At 32.1% G+C, this 13,068-nt stretch overlaps 1 protein-coding gene across 1 annotated transcript in view; it reads left to right on the plus strand.

Annotated features, from left to right (window-relative positions):
• Positions 1-13,068, plus strand: part of LOC149779943 (leucine-rich repeat and coiled-coil domain-containing protein 1-like) — a 476,629-nt gene that overhangs the window by 182,606 nt on the left and 280,955 nt on the right. The window contains exon 10 of the mRNA XM_089936640.1: positions 8,625-8,709. Coding sequence (XP_089792766.1) covers positions 8,625-8,709 — 85 coding nt within the window. The remainder of the gene's footprint in view (positions 1-8,624; positions 8,710-13,068) is intronic.

Here is a 13,068-nt window from a genome sequence, read left to right on the forward strand (position 1 = left end):
ACCAGGATGTACAGTTCTTAACATTTAAACAATTAATAGAATTACATCACCAGGATGTACAATTCTTAACATTTAAACAATTAATAGAATTACATCACCAGGATGTACAGTTCCTAACATTTAAAAATAATAGAATTACATCACCAGGATGTACGGTTCTTAACATTTAAAAAATTAATAGAATTACATCATCAGGATGTACAATTCTTAACATTTAAACAATTATTAAAATGACATCACCAGGATGTACAATTCTTAACAGTTAAACAATTAATAGAATGACATCACCAGGATGTACAGTTCTTAACATTTAAACAATTATTAGAATGACATCACCAGGATGTACAATTCTTAACATTTAAACAATTAATAGAATGACATCACCAGGATGTACAGTTCTTAACATTTAAAAAATTAATACAATTACATCACCAGGATGTACAATTCTTAACATTTCAACAATTATTAGAATTACATCACCAGGATGTACAGTTCTTAACATTTCAACAATTAATAGAATGACATCACCAGGATGTACAGTTCTTAACATTTCAAAAATTAATAGAATTACATCACCAGGATGTACAGTTCTTAACATTTAAACTATTAATAGTATTACATCACCAGGATGTACAGTTCTTAACATTTAAACAATTATTAGAATGACATCACTAGGATGTACAATTCTTAACATTTAAACAATTATTAGAATTACATCACCAGGATGTACAATTCTTAACATTTAAACAATTAATAGAATTACATCACCAGGATGTACAATTCTCAAGATTTAAACAATTAATAGAATTACATCACCAGGATGTACAATTCTTAACATTTAAACAATTAATAGAATTACATCACCAGGATGTACAGTTCTTAACATTTAAAAAATTAATAGAAAGTGATAAAATGATTTTCTTAGTTGAAGACCATACTACTAATTTCTCATTGTATAAATATGTAATAATTTCATTTCAGGCACTTCCTTGTTATGTTATATAAAACAGAGTAACAAAGTGTAATAAATAGGAAATAAATATATTGACCTGTCCAAGGCAGACCTGTTTACATCTTACAGACTGAATTCTTGCAGGGTCCTTTATCTAATCAGGATGTTGGGGCTAGGACTTCATAAGTCTTAATTTTGTACTTTTGTTGTTGTAGATGAATGATATTAGGTGGAAAAAAGGAATTATTATATCAAATTACAGTAAACTACAGTATTATCTAGAGTGGAAAATAGGAATTATTATATCAAATTACAGTAAACTACAGTGTTATCTAGAGTGGAAAATAGGAATTATTATATGAAATTACAGTAAACTACAGTATTATCTAGAGTGGAAAATAGGAATTATTATATGAAATTACAGTAAACTACAGTATTATCTAGAGTGGAAAATAGGAATTTTTATATGAAATTACAATGAACTACAGTGTTATCTAGACTGGAAAATAGGAATTATTATATGAAATTACAGTAAACTACAGTGTTATCTAGACTGGAAAATAGGAATTATTATATGAAATTGCAATAAACTACAGTATTATCTAGAGTGGAAAATAGGAATTATTATATGAAATTGCAATGAACTACAGTATTATCTAGAGTGGAAAATAGGAATTATTATATGAAATTACAGTAAACTACAGTATTATCTAGTGCGGAAAATAGGAATTATTATATGAAATTACAATAAATAAACTACAGTATTATCTAGAGTGGAAAATAGGAATTATTATATGAAATTGCAATAAACCACATTATTATCATGAGTGGAAAATAGGAATTATATATGAAATTACAATAAATAAACTACAGTATTATCTAGAGTGGAAAATAGGAATTATTATATGAAATTACAATAAATAAACTACAGTATTATCTAGAGTGAAAAATAGGAATTATTATATGAAATTACAATAAATAAACTACAGTATTATCTAGAGTGGAAAATAGGAATTATTATATGAAATTGCAATAAACCACAGTATTATCTAGAGTGGAAAATATGAATTATTATATCAAATTGCAATAAACCACAGTATTATCTAGAGTGGAAAATAGGAATTATTATATCAAATTACAATAAACCACAGTATTATCTAGAGTGGAAAATAGGAATTATTATATCAAATTACAGTAAACCACAGTATTATCTAGAATGGAAAATAGGAATTAACAGTATTATCTAGAGTGGAAAATAGGAATTATTATATCAAATTACAATAAACTACAGTATTATCTAGAGTGGAAAGGTCATACATTAGCATAATGTGGGGTTGCATTCTTAATATAGCCAGATATCTAATACCGTATTTTTGAAGAAAAAAACCAAATCGTTTCAACATGAAATGTAATTATTTCAGTTACTGATAATTACATACAGAGATATCAATAGTACTTGTAGCAGAGATGATAAATAATAATAGAATGATGACAAGATCATCTTGCAAAGAATTAAAGATATATTACCAAAAATATTGTAACAGATCTTGGGTATATACTATTTGTATCTAGTATATACTACATGTATTTGTATCCAGTATATACTTAATATGTATCTAGTTGATGCTATTTATATCTAGTATATACTGTTTGTATCTAGTATATACTATTTGTGTCTAGTATATGCTATTTGTATCTAGTATATACTACTTGTATCTAGTATATACTTAATTTTTATACTATTTGTATCTAGTACATACTATTTGTATCTACATCTCCATTTAAAGATTCAATAGAGTTTAGCGATCATTTCTTTGCTTATTGGCAATTGACTGTGAGAAGATATTTCTCAAAGTATATGTAATTAGCCTTTGTTAGTTACAGTCATTTTAAACCATGTTTACCACAGATGGTGCTGGGTACCACAAAATATATTGTACTATGGTATGCTACAGTGTTTCTAAACATATCCCGATACATACCAATATAAACCACAATTATATTAGGGACTGACAATTTATTGTTCTGGAACAGGACCTGGCATCTTTTTTCCCATAAATTTCCATCTGTCAGAAACAAAATATCTAGCAAAAGAACACTGTATCATAGACCACTCTGGTGGTCTAGTGGTTTTAGCATCCACCTCGGATGCAGGAGGTTGTGGGTTAAATCCCCGGCCGAGTCTTACCAGAGACTTTTCAAAATGGTACAAACAGCTGCCTCGCTTGGTGCTAAGCATTAAGAAGTTAGTGTTAGGACTGGATGGCCTGGTGTCAGGATAATGTGACTGGGTGGAACATCATGCTACATGTCAGTGGCATGATGCCCCAGTACTAGACATCACTATAAACTGCCACACTGCAGACATTATAGTGATATGACTGAAGTTTTTTAAAGCTATGTTAAAAATCCAAATCAGAGAAACATACACACACACACACATACACCATATCATATCCATTATAATTATTATTTGAAAAAACTAATTAACCTGATATTAAAAAATATATCACAGCTGAAAAGAAAATCATAACCCCAAGGTCCCCCTCCTGAAAATTACATGGTCAACACCTTATAGTTGATGAATTTGCTATGTGTATGTTACAAGTGGTAATCTAAAAACTGACTAAAGTGGGATGATTACACTTAGCTGATACCCTGTGAAAGACATGCTGACATAGAGAGCTGGTTGATAAAAATTAGAAGTGTTGACAATGAAAGCTACATTTTGCAAGCTACACAATTAATATAATTGGCAGGGAAATTTTGAGTAGGATGTCAACCCCCAGGCAAGATATTTATCAGAGGGGGTCAGTAAACATAAAAACACACTTAAGAAGTAAATAAGAAAATAATACAGTTGATTGAAAAATGATGTAAAATTATAAGAGAAAAATATTGCTGACCTGATTTGGTGGATATGATCTGATTAATATATATTATTGTATAGTATAAGATATTTTTGTTAGATCTCTAGTTAAAGGTGGCAGATATATTTCTGTGTGAATGAATATCACTGTATTGGTACAAATGGGATATAATTTTGTGGTGGAGCTGAGTATATTTATTGTACAGTACTCAAGATGTTCTTAAAAGCAGGGTAATAGAAGACCGTCATCTTGTCTGTACACATACAAAGAGTAAATTTCTAAATTGGTGCAAGAAATGCATGGTTTCAGTTAGTTGGGGAAAACCTATCAGCTTCTCCGTAGACCACTGAGATGTTGTTAGTAAAGAAGAATGACAATGTCTTTTAACATAATAGCCCACTATAAGGTACAGCATGTTATGTTATGTCAGACTGTCCATCAACCTATTACCAATTTCATTTCTGCACGATAACTCCAGTTTTCCACCATCTACAATTACTAAACTTTGCAGATGGCTTGCAGTTGGGATAAGGAAAAACTTTAGAGATTTGGGGGTCTAAAGATCAAAGGTCAAGGTCACCATAAAAAAATAAAAATGGTTTAACCACACTATCTTGTGTTCTTCATTACAGACTTAGAGCAACATTTGTGAATGACTTACACACTGAGTACAGTAGAATCTTATTGATTTGGGGTCAAAAGTTTAAGGTCACTGATTGAAAGAAAATAGATTTTTTTGGGGCATAATAACTTAGACCTATTGATTTTAGTGTCTTATGGTCAGAGGTAAGGGCCATTGTGGCTTAAAGAGAAATGGTTTTTTTCAGAATAGCTTTTGATCAAGAGGAGGTTATTTTGCCAACCTTTGTGGATGGCTTACACTTTGCATAATACAGAAACCTGTTGTCAAGGCTCTAAAAATATATCCACGAAACTGAATTTTTTCCAAGTTGGCAGAAAGAACAAGTTGTAATGGTTAGGGATTTGCCACATCAAACAAGTTCTTTCCCCTGACTCACTACAAAACATGAATATGGTTTCATATTTAATACATATTAAATTTGTATGCTTTCTGAATATTTTTAGCTTGACTGTATAAACAGAATTGAAAATGAACTGTGAACAAAGAAGGCAACTAAGTATATAGTTCAAATCTGGGTGTGTGATGCAGAAAATATGGGTTAAACAGTTGTATTGAAGGCCAGAGAAATCATGTTTGATTGAAATGGATATGTAATAAAACACAGTACTGTTACTGACACTTTGACCAAACTTAAACCATTTCTCATTTGGAAAATAAATTGGTCTACAAAAACACATAACAGTATGGGAGAAAGGATACAACATAAACTTTAGTTTTATATCTTTAAATCCTTTTTACAACATTATTATTTGAAAATAATAAATGGACAGTTAATTTACATAAACTAGAATTATTACATACATTTGACTGGTATTTTGATTATTACTGCCTCGCCCCCAATATACTTGCACCATAGCAGCCAACCTACAGTGTGTATGTATGTGTTGGGAAAGGGGTTAAGCCTTAAAAAATGTTTTGTGGTCCCAAGGGGAATAAGTGCACATCACCCAAATAAGCATTATTTTACAGTTAAGAATTAGTTCACTACTCAATAAGCCTATAACTGGAAAGTTAAGTTTGAATAAAATATGGAAAAATTATATTTGGTTTGAAGCATTTAATATGTTTCCAAACAAAATATGTTTCAGAAATCATGATTGATGGAGTTTGACTTTGTGATGTACAACATTTTATACTTAGCAGGTACTGCATACATCTTATCAATGGTCACATACCACCCTACATAGACAGTCCAAAAATTAATCTCAACAGTATCTGACATTTATAAACAATTATCAACAGAACAAGTCAAATGATAGAGGTGTTTTGCTATTATACAGTACCATCCAGTCTCTAATCATTGCAAAGATGAACACTAATGCATCACCTTCTAATGAACTAATGAAATCAGCAAAGACCGTTTCCTCAAATTATACTGTAGTCTACTGTCAGGTGGATTTTAAAGGCAGAAACATTTTGTATTTTTTATTTGGTGTATTTGTGGGTGTGATTGTTAGTGTGTGCGGGTGTGGTGATGATAGGTGACTGCTCAGTCTAGTAACTGTTTTTTGAGTGTTAAATGCTTCAAAAGGAAACCTTTTATTTCCTTGTACTGAGATTTGAATTTCCATTCTTTTTCTGTAGGTTCATATGAGTAGATAACTTTTCTGGACTGTAAAATGTTGCTTATTTGGATCATATACACTGATTCCTCATTGGTACAAAAATAAACACTTTCTGAGACCCCACCCCAACCCCACTTTTAAAAAGTCATGTCTGGAAGGTTGGCAAGTACATTGTGTGGAATAATTCCTAATTCTAGATTTAATGTTATGTGTTTATCCTTGTATCCAGCCATTTGTCTGTTTATCCTTGTATCCATCCATTTGTCTGTTTATCCTTGTATCCATCCATTTCTCTGTTTATCCTTGTATCCATCCATCTCTCTGTTTATCCTTGTATCCATTTGTCTATTTATCCTTGTATCCATCCATTTGTCTGTTTATCCTTGTATCCATCCATTTCTCTGTTTATCCTTGTATCCATCCATTTGTCTGTTTATCCTTGTATCCAGCCATTTGTCTGTTTATCCTTGTATCCAGCCATTTGTCTGGTACAGTCTAATTAGCACAGGTAGTCCTGCAGCTGCTGATGGATTTCCATGAAACTTGGTAAATGTTATGGTCATCACATGAAGATGCATGTGTCAACAAACCACTTTGCTATCATTATTTTTAGATCTACTGGTCACAGACATGAAAAGCATATGAGATGGCCTGTTGTCCATTTTCCATTAGCACAGATTTGTTATTGCTACTCCTATATATATATATAGTCCATGATTGTAGGTTGTAGTTTAAACTAATGGTCATTTGTAAACAAATGTTTTGATAGCTAACTTTTGTCCATGCTTGTGGGTTGTACTTTAAGATAATATTTATAAACTTGTTGGAATGGCTTTTTGATCTTGGAAAATTCTAGAAGCGAACTTATGGCCAACATCATGGTTATATTATTGTATCCTAGGCTTTTTACATAAGGTTCTGATGAACAAAATATTCATTCCTATTTTAATATCAGTCTTTGTAGAATCACTTTTAGTTGTGTTCAGATACAATTTGAGAGGAATTATCTATAAAACTTATTCATTTTAATTACAAGGTGCTCATTAACTTTGCACTCAAATGCTGCTTTGGGATTACTCAGGACTCATTCAAAAACATTCTGGATTATATCAGTGTGTTATAGCAAGGCTGTTGGTACATCAACGCGTTCAAGACTACTGGTACATCAGCATATTCAAGGTTGGAATTCATTCTGAACACTGCTATAATTCATTTGGAACTTTCTGTTCTTTTGTATTTGGGATAGAACTTTTAGGATTATTTAGGATTTAATTCACAAAACTAAATTTTTCTTAAATGCTCATTGTATAACCAACATAATTAAATTATTTGTTGATTTTATTCAACTTGTTAGAACATAGAGTCAGAACAGCAGTCACAATGGCCATGTAGAAAATCTTGTTATTGCTACTCCTTATTAATGGATGGTCATATCAACTTCATTCAAAAAGGCCAATTGCTAAATTTCATTTGCATTGGCCAAGGGAGCTAAGAACAAATGTGCTGAACACAAACACAAAACTTAACTGGCATTTTGTTTATTATTCCCCCCCCCCCAATATACCATAGCAGCCAAAAATGTCTATCTATGCACATAAATGCACTTGACATTAATTAAACAAGATTTTACCAGCAAGCTTATAAATCCAACAATTATTTAAAGAATTTATATTCACTCAAATGGCATGAAAATGTAATTGGATTGTCTTAGCTGACCTACATATGGACAGAAACAATTGCCTACACATTTTATTTGCCTATGTGAAGTGTTTTTTGCATAATCATGCAATGGGACTGACCATATAATTGGGGTAGGGTGAGGTGGGTGGGGTAAGGGCATGGGATTTTTACAAAAAAATTACAGCCTACAAATATATTTTTGCTCATATTTCTAGGAAAAAACCTAATTACTTGTATATTTATTATATTAGTTGAATTATTTTTTATCCTGAGGTAAAAACAAAAAAAAGAAAATCACAATCTCCATCTCTATTATTAAATGGTCAGTCCCTAAAATGCTAGCTGAGGCAGACAGGAATTCCAACATTTCCAAATCAAGATTCTCTCACATCATCTAGGGCATAAAAATATACACCATTTAGAAACACATAGGTTGAGAAATTCAACATCTGTATATTTATATATAATAGTATATAAGAATTGACATCTTTATATTTAACAGCAAGGAAAGCACTTATCCACAGATCCCACATTAGCTGTCTTTTTATTATAATATGACAATATTCTTGACAAAGTAACACCACACACAGGACATCACATGGAAAAAATTATTTTATAGCAGACAAATCTGAATCACAAGGAATGTTTTAACAAACTCTAAGGTACGAGTCTCAAAAGACTAATCTCTTCAACTGTTAATTCTTTCCAATTTTGTTTCATTTACTCCCTTATTAGTATAAGTAATTTGTGTAAATTAGTAGAATTTGGCCTATGATCAACACGACAAAGATTTTCATGTGTTATCAGGTTCTTTGATTTGATAAGGGAATACAGATTTGTTAAATTATTATTACCAATATTATATCTGTCATCTCAGATAATTTATACTAATGGATAGTGTCTCTATTTTTCAGTGTAAAAGGCCAAGATGTGGAGTCGGGAAACCAGACTAATGCAGAAGACCAGCGCATGAGAAATGATATCCAGTCTACATATGTGGTTAGTCTTACTTGCTGCAAACTTACATTGAAATATGTCTTTCATAACTTGAAGTGATTACTGTATTTAATGTAATTTTTAAAACCCTTTTAATAATTGTTTACATTTAAAATGACTGTTGGTAAAGACATTATATTTTTGTTTAACCTGCATAAGGTTTGTGAAGATTAGAAAATGTCATTCTTGTGAGATTTATCACATGACAAGAATTTTTAGATCAGAAGGTCATAACTTGGTTCCAAATATGTTGTTTCATAGAATTTTCTCAACTCTGTTTTCAGTGAAATGAATCAGCCAGCCCATACACAACTTTGCCTTATTTCATTGAAAAGATTCAAGTTTCCATGATATTTACTCATAGAATGTTATGTTTGTATTTTAGCTCACCTGGTCATGAGGTATGGCCCAGTGTCTGTCAAGCATTGTTTGTACATCAGCAATAGATATTTTAAACTCAAAAGGCACCTGGACCAATTTTCACTAACTTTTGCAGAGCATCCTGACATGAAGGATTTCGAATTCATATAAATCAATTCAGTCCACAGTCAGATATTTGCTGCCATTTCTAGAAAAAGAAAAACATTAAATGACTTGTTTCTAAAGAAAATAAACTGAATTTGATGAAATTTTACAGAAAGCATTCTGATTTGAAGTTTTTGGAGTTTGTGCAGATGATATCTAAACTGCTGTCAAATATGACAATTATTTTTTTTTAAATATACCAATCCATTCTTCATCATCAATAAATGCTATTTTTTATTTTTTTATAAAACCCCACCAGACCAATTTGAACTAAACTTGCCAAAAATCACCCATGCATAAACGTTGTTCAGATCTATACAGCTGATGCTGTTGTGAAATCAGATATGGCCACCATAACAAAATGAAGAAAACCTTAACTTCTAAAAAAAGACCAAATATTTAATGGAAAGCATACTGGCATATTGTCAGCATTACACACCTGATGCTGATCCATTATCTGATGTGGCCACCTCCACTAAGAGTAAGGAAAAACAATCATTTTAATAGTAGCAGTAGCTTACCCATACCTATTGCTCAGCTTTCTTTTTTGTGCCAAAATAATGCAGCAGACATTTGATGTGCATACATCTTCCCTTAAAGTGAAGAATTGTCTGTATGATCCTCATGCAACTCACCTTGTTCTTGGTATGTTATGTGCGGAACAAGCACAGATAGTTCATCTCTTTCATATCAGAGCAGGTTAGGAGAAGGACTTTTGACAATGGCTATGGGTACGTATTGCATCCTTAAAATTAATTTTACCCTCCAGAAATATACAGCTATTATTTAGCTGAATTTGTCAGTATGGTGGCATTGGATGATGCTCCATAAAACTGATTTTAAAAAAAACAAACAGAAAATGGAAAGTACTCACCACTGGATGAGAACTGCATGTTCTGGAATATTACTATTTCTTGGGGCCATGTGCTGCAATGATGAGACCCAGAGAAAAATGCCTGCACTTTGTAGTCATAACAAGCAGAGGTAAAATGTGATCAAAAATTCCTGGAATTTAGTTGTTGTAGTTGTTGTTGTTGTAGGGTTTAACGCCATTTTTCAGCACACGATAGGCTATATACATGGCGGCCAGTATTAATGGTGGAGGAAGAACCGGGGAAATCCCCGGAAAGAACCACCGACCCTCGAGAAGCTACTGGCAAACTTTCTCACATACCCACATTAGCCGAATCTGAGACTCAAACCCAAGCAGACAGAGGTGAGATGGCAGTGGTCCGTAACGGAGAGCGCTTTAGACCACTCGGCCACTTGGGGCCCCCTGGAATTTAGTATTGTACCATGAAGATTTTATAAGCCAGTAGAAGTAGATCTGCTGTCAGATATGGCTGCCATTACCAAAAATTCCAAAGAAAACTAAACAACTTGTTAGAAACAGCTCAGAATTTGACAAATTATCCTGGTTATAAGGGTTTTTAAAAAAATGTATACAAATGATGTCAATATGGCCACATTGCTAAAAATAGAATATCATTTGACTTGCTTTTTCTAATTAAAAAAATCTCAGCATAATTTTATTGAATCTTACAGAAAGCACTGAACCACTATGGTGGCCTAAGTGGTTTGAGCGTCTGCCTCAGATGTGGGAGCTCATGGGTTCAGACTTGGCCAAATCTTACCAAAGACTTATAAAAATGGTACAAGCAGCTTCCTCGCTTTGTGCTCAGCATTAAGAAAGTTGTGCTAGGACTGGTCAGCCTGGTCTCAGATAATGTGACATGGTGGGACATGATGGTACATGTCTGGCATTAGCCCACATTGCTTGGCATTACTACAAACTGCGACATTGCAAACATCATAGCAAAATGGCTAAAACTGTTAAAGCTATGTTAAAAATCTAAATTACACACACAGAGAAAGCGGCATGCAGAGTCTTTCAATTTTTACAAATGCTGCCAAATTGTCATCAAACATGGCTCCTGTTACTAAAACCCAAAAACCTTTAGTAACTTATTTTCATTGACTGCATAACACCTAATTTAACAAAATGTGACCTAGTGTGAATGCTTTTCAAAGAGTTACACAGCTGATGCTTATAACCTTGCTCTTATTAAAGGTAGAAAAACATTTCACAACTTTATATAAAAAAATTAAAAAGAATTTGACCAACTTTGACACAAAGCATATTTTCATTGTTGGACAAATGATGCTAATGTGCATAGATAAAAGACGAAAACTTGAGAATCCTTGAAATAGTTGTTTCATACAGTCAACAGTATTGGAAAAATTTAACAGAAAGCATGGTATACCTTCAAGGACTCTTCTTCCAATGAACATACTGGCCACCATGTATGGCCTGTCATGAGCTATAATTCAGATTAAATTCCCAAAATGACAAATCACAAATGATAGTGCCCTGCCCATAGACTCGCCATCTCTGTCTGAACTGATTTGAATCTGTACCCATTCAGTTATGGTTGTAAGTCTGGCACACTAACCACTCAGTTTATGTGGCTCCAATTTCAAATTAGGACTAAGGCACTATAAACATGCAGCAGAACACATTTTGCATATTCCACATCCAAAACCTTGGCGCTATGGCATGCAGGGGAGCACATCAGGCATGCTTAGCATCGGTTCTCCAATTATTTGAAATATGTATCAGAACAATACAATAAAGCCTGATTGCTGTTCTGTAAAACAATCGTTTGCATAAGACCATATTTCTAATTCAAGAATCAATGGTTCTGTGTTACAGTGACCACTTGTTCTTTTGAGACTTTATTTAGTTGACACAAGGAATTGTATCTCAGGACAAGTTTTCTTTACTGGTATGTTGCAGAAAGTAAAAGCACAATTTCTGCAAACCAGTTAATGTTTATATAAATGTTTATTATTGTCCTTTAAGTAAAATAACAAAATGTAGTTGTATAGATGCTTAATGAAACTTATGTAGTATTATTGATATTTAATTTATGTTATGTGCTTTACTTGAATTTATTTTCAAGATCTGATATTGTTTATGAATTACCGGTAGTGAATTTTTCCATTGGAAATCATCAGTTTTGCATAACGTTATGTTGCATCCAATGTCAGGTGACAGTTTGTATAAAGATGGAGGTTTATAAAAAAAAAAGTATCCCCATGGAATCATTTTTAGTTGTGTTCAGATAATTTGAGAGAAATTATTTATTTAAACTGTTCATTAGAATTACAAAGTGCTTATTTATGTTTTGGACTAAAACACTACTTTGGAATTATTGAGGACTCATTCAAAGAAATTTTGGATTATATCACTGTGGTACATTAATACATTCAAGACTTTTAGAATATCATTTGGAACAATCTGTACTTTTGGATTTGTGATAGGACATTTATGATTATTCTGAATTTAATTCACAATACTATAAGTGTCTTTGAATTTTCACTTTGTATTCCTAGGAAATAAATTATTTGTTGATTTTATTAAACTTATTGCTTTCACTTTCTTTCTGTTGACCTAAATTCATAACAGCAGATGGTGATTATTGTGAATATAAAGAAATAAGCCAATAACCTATTCACCTTAAATTCATAAATAGATATTCAGACAAAGAGGAAGGTAATAAATGTTTCTCGTACATGCAATATACAGTTCTGAATAAAACTACAGCAGTAAAAAAATGGAAAAAATATTTGTCATGGGAAATTTAATAACCATAAAGTAGTTTCAGAGGAGACAGTTTGGAGTGATTTAGTTGTCTCTAAATTAGATCACCAGAATGAACCATAGCAAAATGTATTATGCACAGAAATGATTTAGTCCAGATTTAGTCATTTTTGTGAAACTTTTGCAAAATCATGAAACAAAATGGCTTCTTCAGTTTGTTAAATGACAATACA

Source organism: Sinohyriopsis cumingii, chromosome 16 (assembly GCF_028554795.1).
Source record: "Sinohyriopsis cumingii isolate HCF-2022 chromosome 16, ASM2855479v2, whole genome shotgun sequence".
In the NCBI taxonomy this organism is placed as follows: domain Eukaryota; kingdom Metazoa; phylum Mollusca; class Bivalvia; order Unionida; family Unionidae; genus Sinohyriopsis; species Sinohyriopsis cumingii.